The sequence below is a fragment of the Canis lupus genome, chromosome 29 (assembly GCF_048164855.1).
Source record: "Canis lupus baileyi chromosome 29, mCanLup2.hap1, whole genome shotgun sequence".
NCBI classification, from domain to species: domain Eukaryota; kingdom Metazoa; phylum Chordata; class Mammalia; order Carnivora; family Canidae; genus Canis; species Canis lupus.
Window position 1 is genome coordinate 23,822,400 of NC_132866.1, and position 19,365 is coordinate 23,841,764.

Below are 19,365 nucleotides of genomic sequence, written 5' to 3' on the forward strand. Positions count from 1 at the left end.
TAAAAAGCTAGTAGTATGTTTTTAATAAACACAATCATACAAAATATACACAACTCTGGATGTTTCAGTCATAGGCGTACAAAAGTAGTCACATTTCCACCCCTTTCTAAAAATAATCTTTTTGGAAAAAGATTTAAGATGAAGATCATCTGGTAGACAACTCCCCACAGGAATGTTCTCTCGCATTATTCTATTTTTCCTCCTCCTTCTTCTTTTCTCTCAGTTCCTTCTCCAGGTCCTTCCCTGGATCATCCTCCTCTGCCTTGGGAGGCATCAGCATTCATGTTGGCCCTGCCCCTCACCTCCCCTGGGTCTAATCACCTCCATAGTCTCAGCTCCCACATCTTTGCCCTCAGTAGGAATATCCAATTGACCTTCAGATCCATATTTTCAATCCCTCCGGTTATCTTCACCCAACTGTTCCTCATGTGCTCCAAACTCACATAAAAACATCACGTCACTGGGGCACTTGGGTGACTCAGTCAGCTAAATGTCCCACTCTTGATTTTGGCTCAAGTCATGATCCCAAGGTCATGAGATACTGCCCTGCATCAGTGGGCTTCAGCAGGGCCCTCACTCAGCAGGGAGTCTGTTCCTCCCCCTGCTCACTTGCTCTTGCTCTCTCTCTCAAATAAATAAATATATATATTTTTAAATCACACCATTAGTATCCCTCAAGCATGCTTCTCTGACATGATCCTGCTAAGGGCAAGGCCATCTCCTCCCTGCTCTGGAACCAAAAAGCTTCTCTCCTTCTCATTCCCACTACATCCTATTAGTCACCCATTCTACTATTCAACTTCCCAAGTACCTTTTGAATCTTTCCTCTTTGAGATCTGTTACGTCTGGTCTAGAGAACCGCAGTACTCCGCAGTACTCTTTTTTGTTTGTTTTTTGTTTTGTTTTGTTTTGTTTTAAGATTTTATTAATTTATTCATGAGAGACACAGGGAGAGAGAGAGGCAGAGAGACACAGGCAGAGGGAGAAGCAGGCTCCATGCAGGAAGCCTGACGTGGTACTCGATCCCGGGTCTCCAGGATCACGCCCTGGGCTGAAGGCGGCACTAAACTACTGAGCCACCCAGGCTGCCCTGCAGTACTCTTTTAACTGGTCATCTATGGTGAAATTTCTCCCCCACCTTATTCACTTCCCACCTCAGCAGCCCATCCTCTGTACTGTGACCACAATGGGTATCTGAATATAAATCTATAGTCAGCATTTTTTGCTTAACTAAGAAAACATTTTTCCAGTTCCCAGGGGCTATTAGGTGTCTGTCAGTCCCCTTTGAGCTTCTCTGATGATTCAAGAGCTGCCCTAACCATTCTAGCTCAAGTCTAGAAACACTGGCCTCACAACTTGTAGAATGACTGCCATCTCACCAATATGCTATGCTCTTTCAGTAGTCCATGGCTTTGCACATACTGTTCATTCTACCTGAAAGACACTGTCCTCTGTTAACCATTAGGTAACCTTTAAAACTGAGTTCAAGTATTCCCTGCAGAGACCACCCTAAGAGCTCACAAGTATCTAATGAATCAGGAATAACAGGCTAAGCCTTCATTTCCCTGGATAGAGGGAATCATATTTTTCTCCACACTCTTTTGAAATACTGTCCATGCCTCTGCCGCTAGTCACATGTTAGACTGACCTCTACATTTGAAAAACCCATGTTGCATTTGTCATTATCTTCTAGTACCTAGTTCTGAGCAAAGGGATAACAAAACTCTTTGAAAGCTCTCTAAGGCCAGTCTGACGTTGGGTTAACTCTAGAATTCTTTTTTTTTTTTTTTTTTTAATTTTTTATTTATTTATGATAGTCACACACAGAGAGAGAGAGAGAGGCAGAGACACAGGCAGAGGGAGAAGCAGGCTCCATGCACCGGGAGCCTGACGTGGGATTCGATCCCGGGTCTCCAGGATCGCGCCCTGGGCCAAAGGCAGGCGCCAAACCGCTGCGCCACCCAGGGATCCCTAACTCTAGAATTCTATTACTCTGATAGTATGTTCTGTTTTCTGGTCTGTATGTAGCCTTCTGATTGTCATACATAGCCAATGGTGGTCTTGTGAGTCTGAATACCTGGTTAAGAAACCCCCTTGGTGGGCAAAGAACAAGCCCAGTGAATGATATCTGTATAGATTTAATGAGTGTTCCATCTATTATTCGTTAAAGAGGTCAAACTCCTGTATTAGAAAAATTAAGTATAAAGACAGGGCCAATTCCCATCCTCAAACACCGGATCCTGTCTTTCTGTCTTCCCCTGCCCCTTCCCTCCACCTTTCCTTCTCCTTATTCTTGTCTCTCTTTTGACAGAGAGATAATCCTTATATAACTGAAGAATGGTGGTTTTAACCCATAAAATTTTATTCTGGACCAGACCATTTGGTTCTTTTCTTTATACACTAACACAAAAGCAGAGATACAGCCAACTTACTTTAACCAGAGCTCGCTTGATGACATTGCCAATATCTTGCCTCCACTCAGGAATGTCAGGGTTATGGTAATCCAGATTTGGAGAGAATGACAAAAGTTGGGACTGGAAATACTCTGCAATGACAGAAGATGTGTGAGTAGGGCTGAGAGGGGGGTGGCAGGCTAGCAGATGCCAAAATCATTGTGCTTTAGGGAAAAGTCCACTCTTCCATGTGGCCTCACCTAAAATTCCTTCCTATCTGTGTGTTTCTTGGCTTTGCAAAGAAGGTAAGACTTTGTGAATGGAAGTAGATTTATGCCCCCACCATGTAGGAGTTCCTAGCATCTTACACCCTTCTTCTGGTAAAAGATATTACTTGAAATGAAAGTATGAAACCTCCAGAAAGAGGAGTCTTTGCTATTGTTGGTAGTATTATGCCGAGCCAACAACAAAGCATTAAGCTGGGCTCGATGGGATTGGAACCTTGCCTTGTCATCCCCTTGGTTCCTCTTACCTTCCTCCTAGGAGGGAATTGAATCAAAATCCTGTGTGTAGCGTGTGGGTGATGTTCAGTTTCTTGACCCAGTTAGTGTGTACACAGTCTGTTTACTGTGTGGTAAGTCATGAAACTAAATACTTGTGACACGTGTGTGCTTCTGTATTAAATTTATACCTCACTAAAAGTGTGTGATTAAAGTAAGTCTTACAGGTCTCTGATGAGAGAGCCAGAGTATCAAATTTGCAGAGATGTAGAAAAAGGCATTCACCTGACATAAGGCTGAAGAAGTATGTTCTCAGTCAGAGGACTGCATACCTTAGTACAACTTTTTAGAAACCTCCATCTATAGTGGCGGTCTTTAGGGGCCTGGGGGAAGTTGTGTGGGAAGGTTCTAAAAGTAAAGCTTGATTTGAAATAAATTTAATAATTAGGAATGGTTTTCCAGGATTGATAACAGGATGGTGGCCTTATTATCCATTCTTCTTTCTAGTTCTGCACTCATATTCTTAGCCTTATTCTTGAGACTTTGCAGCCAAGGATATTAGAATTTTCCAACAATTGGTTATGTGTAATTCATCTCAGTAACTCAGCTGTCAGTTCTGCAAGGTCAGAAGTCATGACTCCTCTTTTGAAATCACCAGTCCCCATGGTCACAAAGGGTCGGTGCTGCACAGGTGTTATAGATACCTTAGCAGGACATCAGATCTAGATGCTTCTATGACAATTTTTCTAGCTTAGAATCCTTCAATTATGATATGTATTTGTCTAATGAGATACCCATCAGGCTGTGATGCAGAAATATCTTAGGGGATAATAAGTGCTTGTCTATGCCCAATTGTGCCAGTTTCTCTCACAGCCTTAGTGTCTATTCAGGAACAAGGTAGAGTACGTTTGGAAAACTCTTGTTGACCTACATAATCTCCCCCTGGCCTGGGGAACTTCCAAAGCAGTCAAGGGATGCCAGGAGGGTAGGCAGAGGGGATTCCTTGGGCAGGAGAGGGCATCACAGAACAATTTTCAATGCTTACCATGCACAGCAATGTCTTTTGTGTCCTGGATAAGGGCATTCCCAGCAGCCACCTGGACAGTGATGGTGTTGGTACCCTCAGCCAGGAATGTGAAGGAAATGCTGCTGTCCAAGGTGATTAGAGGCTAAAAGACAGAAGGAGAAATACCCATTTAGTCCTCTCTGGGATATCAGAATTTCTTCTTTTCTTACAAATCTCAGACTGTCACAAATCTGCATGGTATTTGTGTAACCCTAAGGGATCTGAACTTGAAACAAGAAAAAAGAAAATGACTTTTCATAGCTTCCAAAAACTGTGATTATATCCACTATCCAGGAAGAGTATTAATACCCTTGATATATACTGTAAAATGTAATCCTGAAAGATACAGATAAGAATGGGCACTGTGGATTTTGCATGTCACTCTGTTCCTTCTCCTGGAGCAAAGTAGAAGCAACATTTGTAACCTATTCCAGCTGGCTCTGGGAATAGATCATTTATTTCTCTTCTTCTCCAATATTGTGTGTCACTTGCATTTCCTCCTGTATTCTCTTGGACTGTAAGACCTTTCGAGACATGGTCACATTTTATTTACTTCTGCATCACTCATCCTTGGCACATTGCTTTCATATATATGTAAGTTGGATGTATAGTCCAATCACTGGCATTTTCTTTTATTGTATCTGTATTTTCCACTTCAAAGCATTCTAACATTTTAAATAGGTTGGAAAATATATAAACACACACATCTGTGACCGTTTTAATTCTATTTTTCTTTTTCTGCTCTATTTTCCTGATAGCAACATACAGGGGCTTCCCAAAGATAGAGAAATACAGAATATATTACTTTCCTGAGTATTTGGATCTTGATAAAAGCAGGTGCCTATGGAGAGAAGAATGCAGATCCTGAGGTCAAAGAGTCATTATTCAGTTGTCATCTTAAGGCCTATGCCCTTCCAACTTCCTGTCATTTGCAAGGTATAACATAACAGTAGGAAGCTGCTCTAAGGCACCTCTTAGAGATGCCACAAAAACAGATGAGCAGACTCCTTCTCTTCTTTATGTGTCATGACAGCAATGGGCTAGAGACCAAGAATGTAGCCAGTTGGGGATGCATAGAGCAGCTCTTTAAGGGGATGGGGGTGGGCCAGCACACTCAGGCACTCCTAACTGAACATGGCCTAGTTGTGTGTGCCAGAGCCCTGCAGAGACTCAAAGATGCAGCTTTCAGACAGTGTCCCTGCTGCAAGACTAGAATTTTTTTCTAGCTTGTAATTTCCAACTGGGCCTCTGAAACATAATTTGATTTCTTCTGCTTTAAAATTCTGGAGTCAGAGAGGCTACTATTGCACCACAAGTATTATGCTAAGTGAAATAAATCAGTCCGAGAAAGACAAATACCATATGATTTCCTTCATATGTGGAATTTAAGAAACAAAACAAATGAGCAAAGAGGAAAGTAGGGTGTGTGTGGGGAAACCAAGACACAGATTCTTAACTTCAGAGAACCAATTGATGGTTACTAGAAGGGAGGTGGGGGGGGGGGGGATAGAAGGGATGGGTTAAATAGATGATGGGGATTAAGGAGTGAACTTGTTGTGATGAGCATTGGATGATGTATGAAAGTGTTGAATCACTGTATTGTTCATCTGATACTAATATTGCACTGTATATTAACTAACTGGAATTTAAATTAAAAAACTTTAAAAAATAAAATAAAATTCTGTAGCTCTATTATTTTATGACCAGGCTGATAGCTGGAGTTGGGCAAGATTAGAGATGTGACATACTTTCTTCTCTGTTTTCTACATGAAAGAAAGAAGTGAGTATAGAAATGAGGGCACTTGTGTTAAGCACTGAATATTCTATGTAAAGGATGAATCAGTAAATTCTACTCCTGAAGTCAATATTACAATATATATATGCTAACTGACTAGAATTTAAATAAAATAAAAATTTAAGAAATAGATACACTCTTTCCTTTAACTAAGAGCAGACACCAGAGTTCAAGTATTCTTAAGGCTCAGTGACATTACACACAAGGGTGTGGTCTTCTGAATTAAACAATGAATGAGTTGTAAGTAGGTTCTGTGATGTACATCAACTCCTATAGTCTGACAGTGGCTGTTGAGTGTCCTGTGTTGAGAAGGAAGCTGAAGTCAAGTAGGTTTCAGCATACCAACGTTGGCCAAGGCAGTGGAACAACACGTGTGCCACACAGTTGCCAGTTCTAGTGTAATAAGAACAAAGTCTTGAAACTCTGGCTTTATTCTATTGCTATTATAATAAATTACCTTTAGCAATTATTCAGCAATCAGAATATACAGGATTGATGAATGGCTTAAGGCAAACTTTCTAGTCCCTACTGGTTACCCCATTCAATCTTATCTGTTAGGAGACCTTCATTATCTTCATTATCTAGTCATATTCTTTGGAATAAAAATGAGATACCACAATATACCCAACAAAATGGCTAAATTTTCTTTAAAAATGATAATATAAAATATTATTAAGGATGCAGAGTAACTGGAACTCTCATACATTTTTGGGGGGATGTAAAGTGATATAACTACTTAGGAAAAAGTTTAATTTTGCAAGAAACCTCAATAATTTTTCCAAAGTAGATGTACAATTTTATATTTTATATTTTATGACTTAGCAATTGTAGTCTTGAGAATTTAGTCAAGAGAAAAGAAAACGTATGTCCACAAACAAACAAAAATGTTCACAGAAGCCTATTCATAATAGCCCCAAACTGGAAACAGCCCAGAAATTCATCAATGGGAAAATGGATGCACAAGCCACGGTATATCCATACAATGAACACAAAAGCAAAAAACAAATGATATATATAACAGTATGAATAAATCCCAAAACTAGAAGTGAAAGAAGTCTTATATAAAAGAATTCATATGGTATAATTATATATATGAGGTTCTAGAACAGGCAAATCTAATCTCTGATAGAAAAAAAAGGAGTGATTATTTTGGGAATTGGAGGTGGGTACCAACAGAGAGAATGTGAGAACTTTCCAGAGTGATGGTACATATATTTGGTACATATATTTTGACAGGAGTTTGGGTCACATGTGAATGTCTTTGTCAAAACTCAGAAAGTGTACATTCTGGATTTGTGCATTTGATCACTGATACCACCACGGGGGAAAACGTATAAGCAAATACTGAACTCTAGTTAGTGATTTGCAAACTGAAACATTTAGGACAAAGTGTATTGGTGTCTAAAATTTAAAATGAGTGAAAAAAATAAGATTAATTGATGGATGGACTGAAGAACAGAGAGATAATCAGACATGATAAAACAAAAATAGTAAATGTTAATGGTAGACTACAGAAGGTGGGTATGTAGATGTTCACTGTAAAATTACTTCAACTTTAGTGTATGTTTGAAGTTTTCCATAATAAAGTGTTGGGACAGAAAACATGAAATAAATAGTCAATGTGATTTTATTTTCCCTAATTCCATGAATGACTCTCTCTGACCATGGCTGTTTTCCACTGTCCTCCATATTGGATCCCTGTTCTCAGCTGTCATCTTCCCACCTCTCACTACCAGGTATTTTTCTCTCTTAACAGTTGTCTCTTCATGAAACCTTCATTATTTCCCTGTCATGGAATTTAGAGGTCCATGTTCCCCACTCTCCTTTCTTTGCATACTCTTATAGCCTTAGTCTAGTTGGTACTCTGCCAAGCAAAGGCATCACTTAAAAAAAAAAAAAGATTCATTTATTTATTTTTGAGAGAGAGAGAGCATGCAAGCAAGTGGGGTAGGGAGGGGCAGAGGGGGAGGGAGAGAGAGAATCTCAAGCAGACTCCCCACTGAGTGTGGAGCTCGACACAGAGCTCGATCTCACAACCCTGAGATCCTGACCTGAGCTGAGATCAAGAGTTGGATGCTTAACCAACTGAGCCGCCCAGGTCATCTCTTGTGAGATGAGTGGAATTCTTCTTGTCCCTGCAGATCTGCTCTTCTCTCCATCTGGCTGCTATCCTAGGAGATCCAGGAGCCAAACAAGGGTGCAGGGCTGCAGGACAAAAGGAATGCCATCTGTGGTAGGAGGGAGTGTGCCATCCTATCAGCCATTCAGGGCTCTGAGTCACAGCAAATAGTGCTGAATGGGAACACTTGGTCCCCAGGTGGCAGACCAAAGGCTTCCATGCTAGGGAAGAGGCAGGAGCTAATTTTGTTTTCCGAATTGCCTTTGTTTTCATCAAGTGATATGGCATCATGGCTGATTTCACCTTCCTTGCAAAGCTGGATCACTCAACAGGATTTCTGAATTCTTTGTTGGCCACTAATATCTAGTGCATAATGCTAAATTAAATCAAGAATTGTAAGGTTCATTTACTAAATCTATTAGGCAAGCAGACACATTTATTAAGCCAGACCTCTGTTAATCCAAGCAAATTGGCCTTTCAGAGCCCCACAAATCCAACAGGCGGCTGATTGACTTCTCTGTCTCTGTGCTTTGTCCAAGCTGCAGGGCCAGCCCATGGTGAGACTCCTTGGAATAACACCTCATTCCCTACCCAGCTTGTGAGTTACCTCCCTGCCCACAGAGAACCCTTATGTGCGACAGGTCACAGATTATCCACTGTGCCCAGAAAGATATCGACAAAGCTCTGAGTGACTATTTAGTTATGAGATTTCCACTTGACTAATGGAACAAGGAGCTTCAGGGAAATCTTTGGATGCAGCCTATACCAGTTTCCCAGACGCTGTTAAGTCAAGTTAATATTGAACATTATAAACCTCCACAGTTTAAATGTATATCTTGAGAAAAGCTGCCATTTCCAAATTGGACAGACTAAGCAATCACTATGCTTGCCTTACTTAAAACCTGCAACAGATTTATACAGTTACATGTAAAAAAGTGTTTATCATATGAAGTGGAAAAGGCAGAATGTATAACTGTGGATATACTATGATTAGAACTATGCAAAACAACCTAAAATATGTACAAAGACCAGAATAAAATAAAGCAAAATGGTATCTATAGATGTGTTACGACTATGGGATTAACGTGAAAATTCATATTTTGGGGAAAAAGTCCCCTCAATCACTCAAACTCTCTCTCTCTGTCTCTATCTCTCTCTGTCTCTCTCTCACACACACACATACATACATACACGCACACACACACACGTGCACACTCAAGACACATCCAAAAGCTCATCAAAAGTATTTCACTGTATCACTGGGAAAGTATCTCTGTCCCTGAATCTCGTTCTATCTTCTGTAATCCTATCCTAAATATGAATTTCTAAGACAAACAAAAATCATCATTTCTGCTATTCAAAGCCACCTGTTATCTCTCTTCCCTACCTTTTAGGGCTTTCTCTAAATTTCTGCCCAAATGAATCCTGTGTTTTGTCTGAATCCTTCTACACAGAACACGACCATGTCTTACCTTTCCATACAAATCTCTTTCCCTTTCTCTGCCTCATTTCCACCATTTTTTCAGTGCCAAGTTAAGACCAACTTCATCCATGACTCATTCCATGATCAGCAAGGCATATATCCACCACCACCTAGGCTGTTTGACTGGGCCAGTAATATTACATCCCTACCACCATACCTTAAAGTATTTATATCTTTATATTCTCAAACAGATTATTTCTAAATGGAAACAAATGGAATTTACACTGATTTGCATTCCTCACAACATCTGGCACAAAATATGGGTTCTTGAAAAAGATCCACAGAGTTACTGATACAATTTTGCATCTCCCTGGTAAGTTTGTTGGTATAAAAGACTATTGTTGGATTTTAGGAATGCTTCTTCTCTTCTATTTGATTATAAATCACACTTGCTCACCATCGTTGCATTTCTGTCCATCATGCCTTCTCTTATGGACTATAATCTCTTTGAAGGTAGAGACAATGTTGTATGTGCTCCTCTATTCTGGAGAACACCAAGTGAAGGGCTAGATATAAAGGCAGGGGTGAATGAATTCTTCTTGAGAGGTTGATTTAATTTAGTTATTTGGGTGAACCTGCCTAATTCTTTTAGTTACCACACACACGCACACGCAACCATAAAACATTACTTTCTGAGGCTATTAGCCTAAGTGTTTTCTCTGAAAAATGGGATAATTTCTCCATCAGTAATGTCCTAATGATTAAATTAAATAATGTGTAGGAAGAGCCTCCTACAAAGCAGAAGTAGGAATAAATGCTCAAAATTAGTATTAGCTCCTTTTACAGATCAGTTTGCTATTCAAAGGGAACCAAAATAGCTCCAAAATAAGAGCGCTCACCAGAACACTCAAAGACACTCATTAATTTGCCAGTCAAATATGGCTCATTGGATCAATTATTGGGCAATGATGTCACCTTGATGTGTTTCTGGTATGGTGTTGGCAAGTAGCACTGCAAATATCCCTCTCTCAACTGGACCAAATAACCATTCTTAGAGGTGGGAGAGAAATCTATGGAACAGAGTCAGTTACATCATCAAGATTCTTAGCACATCTAAGTTACTAATATTTATTATTACTAATTCCTACTTGTTTATTATTAGTTACTAATAGTGATTACTATTACTATTCTGACATTATAATGACCCAAACTAAAGCTTAGAGAAATTGCATGATTTGACTAAGGAAATATAGCAAAAAAGAATATGAGTCTGGTCTGCAACCCAACTTTATCTTATTTCAAAATTACTCTATTCCGGGAATTTGTGCAGCATTTCATGCTCAAGCTCATAGATGAAATTCCTAAGTGAAGGAATATCTCAGGTCATCATCAAACAAAACTAAAACAAAACAAAGCAAACTATAATGTGATTCTGTAATTTAAAAATTTCCTCTCTCTTAATATGACATAATATAGATCAACTAGATAGATATTTCAAATAATAACTCAGTGATGTTTGTGAATTAGATATTCGTATCCTTGCTCTACATAAAGAAAAAACACTGAGATTTAAATCAGGAGATTTGTCCAAGAGAACACAGATAATCATTAGAGAAATAGAAACTTGGCTTTGCATCACTTTATCCACTTATGTGTTTATTTATCAAAATTTATTAGATACTAATCTAATAAAGGCTTTGAAATTCAGGTCTTATAATACTCAAAGAAAAAAGCACTGAAAGGGGAAAAATGATGCTGTAGAGAAATGCTGTGTCTCTGGCTCCTTGGGAGTTCTAAGTAACTCACTGTGTTGACAATGGCCAAGAACTGCCTCCTTGTGCATAGCAGCTTCAGTAAAGGTCACCAGGTAAATGAGCACTAACAGAAAAGAATTCCCTGGCTGGACAGCCAGAAGTTCTCAGGAGAAAAATGAGCTTAAAATCCTCTGTTTCTGGGCAGCCCCGGTGGCGCAGCGGTTTAGCGCCGCCTGCAGCCCAGGGCGTGATCCTGGAGATGCTGGATCGAGTCCCACGTCAGGCTCTCTGTATGGTGCCTGCTTCTCCCTCTGCCTGTGTCTCTGCCTCTCTCTTTCTCCCTCTCTATCTCTATGAATAAATAAAATATTTAAAAAAATCCTCTGTTTCTAATTTTCTCCTCCCAAAGGATCTTCTCTCTCTCTCTCTCTCTCTCTCTCTCTTTTCTTTCGGTTCACCATGTATGCCCACTGTTGATCAAAGCAGGATTTTAGAGTCTGTAACCTCTAGCAGACTAAGAGAGTGATGTCCCCAAAGCATTCTGGGGCTGGGGGTGGAGCATGGTAGATGGAAGTTAGGAGACTTGACTCTATAATTAATCAGATGTTTGTCCTTGGGATGCTCATCTCACACAGGGGACTTTTATTTCTCTAATGTACCAAATAGGGATCTTAATAACTAACTTCTGTATCTCTTGTCCTGGTGAATAATAAGTCCAGAAATCCAAAAGCATCACAACCTATTCTAAAAAACTGATTTGAAAGTATATAGCATGAATAATGTAAACAGAAAAGGGTCCCTTGGGTCCATATGTCTGGTTCTTTTATTAACCCATCCTAACTCCCAGTTTCCATTAAAAGCATCCATTTATTGAGTACCTAGTGTGTGCCAGGGAGATATATAGCATCTCACTTAGTTTTCACAACAGTCGAGATGATATAGGCATTATTCTCTCCAGTTTGTGTTGAGTGAATTAAATTTTAGGTCAAATGACTTCATTAAGCTCACACAGCCAGTATTGTCTCTGTCACTTCAAGGTCCATATTTTCACCACCATATCATGCTGCCTCCCTAAGAAAGAGCAGGGGTGAATTATCTCCCACTCTTATGTACAGTGTAAAGTTCTTTTTGGTCACCTTGAACAAACAAAACTATCATTGTTCATTCTTTTTTAAAAAAGAGATTTTAGGGCAGCCCGGGTGGCTCAGTGGTTTAGCACTGCCTTCAGCCCAGGGTGTAATCCTGGAGACCCAGGATCGAGTCCTGCGTCAGGCTCCCTGCATGGAGCCTGCTTCTCCCTCTGCCTGGGTCTGTTCCTCTTTCTCTCTCTGTCTCTCTCTGTATCTCTCATGAATCTTTAAAAAAAAAAAGATTTTATTTATTCATGAGAGAGAAGCAGAAACACAGACAGAGGGAGAAGCAGTCCTGCAGGGATCCTGATGTGAGACTTGATCCCAGGACCCTGGGATCGTGCCCTGAGCCAAAGGCAGATGCTCAATCACTGAGCCACCCAGGCATCCTTGCTTATTCTTTTTTTTAAAGGAATTACTACACTTGAACTGAATATTTATTTCTACATTCTAGAGATGTCTAGCATTTCCAAGTTTGATATGATATCATTCTTAAATTATTTTTTTTTTAAATGAAAGGTCTCAGGGTACTTGGGTGGCTCAGTTGGTTAAGCGCCCAACTCTTGATTTCAGGTCATGATCTCAGGGTCGTGGGATCAAGCCCAATGTTGGGCTCCACACTCAACACTGAGTCTGCTTGCCCCTCTCCCTCTGTTCTTCTCCCTGCTAACTCTCTCCCTCTCTCCTAAATAAATAAATAAATAAATAAATAAATAAATAAATATTTCAACAACAACATAAAAAAAAAACATGAAAAGTCTAAGATGAGCAATGCCAAACACATCAAGAATGGCCAAGGAAAATGTGAAGATAGAATCAGGAATAGAGAAAAACATTAACCTCTTACATTTAGGGACCCTCAGCCCAAATATTCCCAGCTCCTATTTTACAAGTGTGGTCACTATTGACACAAGCGTCACCATCACAAGCTACTGGGAGTAGGAAGGATATGCCATGTTGACAGTCTGGCCCTCTTAGCTCCCTCCTTAGAGACTTGGCAGCATCAGCACCATCCCTAAGATGAACCCTGACCTCCCTGGGTCACCTAGTAGGTCTTGGAGAAGGGTTCTTTACATGCATTACCCCATTTGATCTTCAAAGTCCTGCATTTAGAGAACTAATTCATATTTCCAGAAGGAATCACTGGATGTCAGAGATGCACTTAACATTATATATCTTGTCAGTGGAAAGCCCAGGATTAAAACAAAATAAGGCAAATGAAGTTGTAAAAATATTGATTATGGAAGCAGGTTTCTCAAGATACTCTTGCTTCCTTAGGATTGTTTGAATTTTCCCTATTATAATAATGAAATGGTAGAGAGACGTATGTGGTATTCAATTATGTGGATCCGTAGCTTCATTAAGTACTTCCTACTGCTCACATCCCCAGTGCCCCCAATATCAACATGGCAGCTGGAGCACAGGAGAAATTCAGTAGAGATCTACTCAGACATGGATCAGAAAAGGCCTAACCTTTGTGCTATTGCCGAACCACCAGAAATAGGTTAGGGTCCCCAGTTGACTGGGCCACACAACTGCACTGATGTTGACCTCCTTATTTCTTATGGCGACAAATGGCACTCGGAGATGAACATGCTCCACCGGACCTGACAGAACAAAAAACAGTGTCAGTGTTTATGTTCCTGGAATAAACAAACTTTATCATACTCCCAGATTCTTAATCTTAACCCCTATTACTATAAAATATAATAAAACAAGGATCGCCAACTCACAAATGTTGAGATGTGTGTGTGTGGTGCTTGAAATAAAGCACCTTGTGTAATGGGGAACTCAAATCAGGATTCAGACTTTTTGAGTGACACCCAAGATGCATTTACATCTGATGTGCCCAACCATGAATGCTTATGAACCTCCAATCCAAGGCAAAGCTACTTTCCTAGACACTTAGCCAATAAATAGGGAGATAAACAGCAGTCTTTCATTTCTGACAATTAGTCTGTATTGTGAGGTGGGATCAGTGCATCATATGGAGGGCTCTTCTATTATCCCTGATTGTTAATTGGTCCCATCCTCTTCAACAGTCCACCATTGCGCCTTGTCATCTGCAATACTCTTTGGGTGTCGTTCGGAAGCTGGCAAAGCTGTTTTACAAAGAGGAAAATAGGGCATCCCCCTAAATCAAAGGAGAAACAAATGCCAGGTTCCCAAATAATAAAAAATCTGCTGCAAAAAGGTAACCAAATTTCTCTTCTTTTCCCTCAGAAAACTGATATAAGCAGCATCATACAGGAACATATCTTACCCATAATAAATGAGGACTGTAATTTAATGCATTTCCAAAATAAAATGAGAAGAGGAAAAAAAATACTGATGGGAAGTATTACTGTGTCAGTGTCACACTCGGAGGTGGGGATGTGATTTTTCAACTCTGGGAGGTTTTCTCCTCTTCCCACACCTCTTTCCCTTCTTTTCCTTTTTCTCTCTTTGCCTTCCTTCCTTCTTCCTCCTTTCCCTTCCTTTTATCCCTCCTACTTAACAAATCCAGAGATTCTAGTTAGCTGTTCACACTCTGCTAGTGCATCATTTCCTGGTTTCTGCTATGATAGCGCTAACGTGCAAAAGTGGCTCAAGGTCAAGACTGCAGTCCACACATCTCCTTAGCCTGAGGGCCCTGAATTCTTCTTGCAGGTGGAACATTATCCTGACCACTCAGGCTTCACTGTTTACATCGTGGGTCATTTGGGAGACAGTTCATTTTAAAGGGAAGAAAACAGATGGCTTCTTCTCATTTCTGGTCTGGTTTAAATTTAGCTGCAGGATCCTTTTCTCTATCCCCAAGAGGCTTGACCCTACACAGAGTATTACCCCATCCCTTGGCTTCCTTATCAGAATAAGAACATATGGATGGGATATGTGGATGTTAAAAGTACCATATCATTAATTAGGGGATGGCACTATTTCTACCACCACCATCACCACCACCACTATCACTACCACCCCCATCACGGTCTCTATGTATCATTGGGTAGAAGTCCCTCTAAGACATGGGAGTTCTTCTGAGTCTCATGGTGTTGTAGGTAAATTTATGTTGGGGAAGAAGGTGTTGGCGCAAAAACTGATGTTTAAATGAGGACAGCAGCCAGGTCTGCTTGCCACTCTCCATATTGTACCCTCTCAAACAAGCAACAAGTATTGAAGGATCTGTGTATCCTGACTGAGAGTATTCCCTGCCTACAGCACTCTGACTGGACCACAGAGCTAGAACCCTCAAGGTTTCTTCCAGCAAATAACTTATTCTAGCAAATCATTTCAACCTTTTTGCTTCAGAAACACATTTAGCTAAAGGTTTAATTATTTCCAATAAGTCGATCTGCTCAATTATTTTTGTATGGCTTGGTTGTTGGTGAAAATAAAAGAAACCACAAGGTATGAGAAAACACTGGGTACTTTTATGACTTTATTGACTCATTTTGAGGATTTTGTCTTTCTTTGTCGTTCATGTTTTACTGAACCATGGGGAAGAGAATGAGGCAGTGGGAAGAAGTCCCTGGCCAGCCATGTCCTAGCAGGGAGGTAAGAATTCTGTGTCTTACGGTAACACCTCAGAGTCTTTCTTAGGCACTCAGGTGCAGAGCTAATTCCTCTCTTGCTGGGAAAGGGGCCCTTACCCTTAATGTCAATGCTCCTGTTATTTATCACCCTAAAAATACATGTAGTTCATTCCCCTGGGCAACTCATCAGAACCTCGGGCCTTTCCACAGTTAAGTGATGATACTGCTAATGCCTTGTGGTCCTGGAAATTCTTCTGTGCTTTCTGTCACTCAGGGGCCTTGGCCCAGCCACACATTATTGGGTACCCATGCCCAAAAAGATAAAAGGAGATCTCCTTCTTCCTAAACCCATGCCAAGAGAAGGGATACAGCTTCTATGAATTAACATACCATCAAACACAATCACATTTATTCCAGTTCTAAGATAAGCATGTTTGGCTAAATAGAGTCTCAAGGAACAAGAACATGTAACAGCTTTTTAGGGCAAAGAACCTGAGCCAGAAGCTCTAGGCTTCAACCTAGGAACAGAACACCATGGACCAGGGAGAAGATTGCTGAAGGGATTCAGGAGGGAACACAGCAAAATCCTAAAATCCTCACTGTCAAATAGGGCTCTTTTTGATAAAAATCTAATAAGCTGTGTGAGATTGGTTATTATGGGCGGCTAACAACTACTTTTGTTAGCTAATGGCCCAAGGTGAGGCCAAGAGCAGTTTCCACTGTAATAACTGTCTGGTAAATGCAGCCATGATTGATTTGGAGGGAATTATGAGCATGATAAAAGTTTCAAGGAACATTTCCTCCTTCATGCACATAACCCACAGTATAAATCAGTTCCTTGCTATTGTGTTTTTTGCCCCTAAGATACACTGGTCTTTGCACCCTTCAGGCAAGGTCCACTATTGGTAGAATTAGGAATACGGGTGGGGCAGGTCGTTGGGATACAGGAAAGTAAATTTTCTCTGTCTTCATTTATAAATGCAGCAGAAGTGAGCAGGCAGAAAGTTAGTAGGTAGTCCTTAGTAATTGCTATAACGAGTAACATTCATCATGTGCCAAGCTGGGTGGCAAGTGGTATTTGTATACTGTGCAGGAAAATGTTAACATAGGCCTGAAACTGCCATCCTTAGAAAGACTTGTGTGCAAGATTAGCCCTTGCTAGCATCTGGAAACTTGGCTTTGAGACTTAACTGATAAGAGTGGTTCACCACGCCTAGACAGTTTATGCCAAAATATTCTAAATATGTATTTTCCTTAGGATGTCTGGTATTTTGGCATATGCTTGGCAGTGGATGCCTACTTGACCAGTCCCCAGTAAAAACCATGGGTACAAGTCTCTAAGGAGCTTCCTGGCAAAAAGCCCTTCTTACATGTTGCTAGAACTCCTGGTTGGAGGAATTTCACGTCTTACAAGACACCACAGGGAGAGGACTCCTTGCAGGTCACAACTGGTTTGCTCCAGGCTTTGCCCCATTGCCCTTTTCCCTTTGCTGATCTTGTTTTTTCTCCTTTCGTTGAAATAAATCATAGTTTGAGTATGCTTCTATGTGGAGACTATCAGTCCTTTTAGTGAATCAACAAACATGAGGAGGTGTGGTCCTGGGGACCCCTGAGCCATACACATAATCCAAATTGATTCTCATAGCTTCCCTATAACCTAAATATTAAAGATGAGGATTCAGAAGTTTGTAAAGAGCAAGAAAGTTGACCAGTATTAGATATTTAACAAAGAGATATGATCAGATTTCAAACAGAGTCCATCCTTCTGCTCTAAACCCTGGGTTATGAATACCTTGCACATCACCTGCCTGGGTCTTTGACGTGGTGCTTCTGACACAGAATGAGTATAGTTGGTGTAGTGTGGTCCATTTCTAGCAGCACCTGCCCTCCCCCAGGGACTTGAGGAATGCCATATATATATCAACAAACTTTTGCTGAGTAAATTAGTAAATAATTGGATGTTTTATTTATATTTCCTATATGCTTTTATAAGAGCCCCTTGAGTCAAGGTATCAGTTAGAATTAAGCCATTTTAAAGTTGGAGTTCAGAAGACCCACAGTAGGAATAATTTACCTCATGGTCATGCAGCCTGACATCTTTAGGGATATTACTGATCTGTAATCCGGGTGTCCCCCATGCACTTCCCCAATCACTGTTGGTCCTTGTGCTACTATTAGGATCAAATGCTAAGAGACTAAGTAGCCTACTGTTTCCTAGAAACCTTTTAAATGTGGGTTGTTAATATAGTGGAGTTTGTTATCATTGAGTTGGAGGCACTCCTTATATTCACTTAGACTTTTTAAAATATAAATTTCACCATAGGTAGCATATTACTCCCAAAACATCATAAGGTATGTAAATCAGAACTACAGAATTCCTTAGGCTTGTGAGTATCACTGATAAAGACACAGGAAATCAATACCAAGCCCCATAACAATATGTCTGGATTCAATATTTTAAAATCATAATATTTAAGTTTTAGTTTACATGAACTAAGTCCCAGGATAGAAGATACACAAAACATATCCAGTACAAAGTACTTTGGGACTTCAGCTTTTGTTTGGTTTGTGCCACGCAATAGTCAGTAGCAATGAAATATGTTCTAGGACAAAAGAAGAAGAAGAAGAAGAAGAAGAAGGAGAAGGAGAAGGAGAAGGAGAAGGAGAAGGAGAAGAAGAAGAAGAAGAAGAAGAAGAAGAAGAAGAAGAAGAACCAGTAACCTTGTATGTAAGAATTAAGTTCTTTTGTGTGTTCAGTACTACATTTAAAAAAAGCTAAACATGCTTCTTTAATCCTTCTTTAGCTCTTCCAGCAGAGATTAGAAATTTACTTTGATTTGGGCTGCCTTCATTCACAGCTGCTTGAAAGTGAATCTGTGGCCATGAACTGGTTTCTTCTTCCTCTATCCCTAGGAGTCTCCATAGCAAAGGGAAGGGACTGTTACCCAAATGTGTGTCTGCAAGTCCGTAATTCCATCAGAATATAGTGGAACTGAAAAGAAGGGGCCAGTTGGTCATGTTAACCAAACTTTCAGAATAATCTACTTCAGTATCAGAAACCTGAAACACAGTTCAGAATAATCTACTTCAGTTCCAGAAAACTGAAACACAGATGAGCACACATCTCAGTCTTTCAATGTGGGTCATTATTTGGGGCAGTAGTCACACCAAATGCAGTCTCAGCTCTGTGTCCCAGAAGTCTGGACAGTGGGATTTGTCAACTGGAAGGAACGTAAGAAAGAAAATGGTTCATGCTACTTACAAACCACGTGCAGGAAGAGGACAGCTGTGTCTGAGCCCAGGTTGTTCTCTGCATAGGCCGTCACCTGGAAGATCCCCGCACTCTTGTACACGTGCCTGATGCCATCCTCGATGGGGCTGAAGTTAGCATAGGACACCGCAATTCCATCCCCAAAGTCAAGCTGGATGTTTGTCCTTTGGAGATCTCCCTGAAAAGGGGGTATAGCTGTTGGGGCACATTGCCATGGCCCAGTCTGACTCCTATTTGATGCTTGGTCCTGTGCCTTCAGCATCCCCCTCCTGAGGACCCAGAGCCTTTCCCAGGGGGCGAAGCACCCCACACACAATCATCAGTCTCTTAGGTGATACCCACTGGGCACTATGGGCAGGTACTATGGACCTGTTAACCCCAGGTGCCCAAGCTTGAGGCGGC

General features: G+C 40.6%; 1 protein-coding gene across 2 annotated transcripts in view; it reads right to left on the minus strand.

The window, feature by feature from the left end:
• The window catches only part of SORCS3 (sortilin related VPS10 domain containing receptor 3), a 579,951-nt gene that overhangs the window by 12,468 nt on the left and 548,118 nt on the right, over nucleotides 1-19,365 (minus strand). For both annotated transcript variants that reach the window (XM_072805399.1, XM_072805400.1), the window contains exons 19-22: nucleotides 18,955-19,141; nucleotides 13,654-13,787; nucleotides 3,939-4,062; nucleotides 2,433-2,545 (exon numbers count right to left, since the gene is read on the minus strand). In XM_072805399.1, the coding sequence (XP_072661500.1) occupies nucleotides 2,433-2,545; nucleotides 3,939-4,062; nucleotides 13,654-13,787; nucleotides 18,955-19,141 (558 nt within the window). The remainder of the gene's footprint in view (nucleotides 1-2,432; nucleotides 2,546-3,938; nucleotides 4,063-13,653; nucleotides 13,788-18,954; nucleotides 19,142-19,365) is intronic.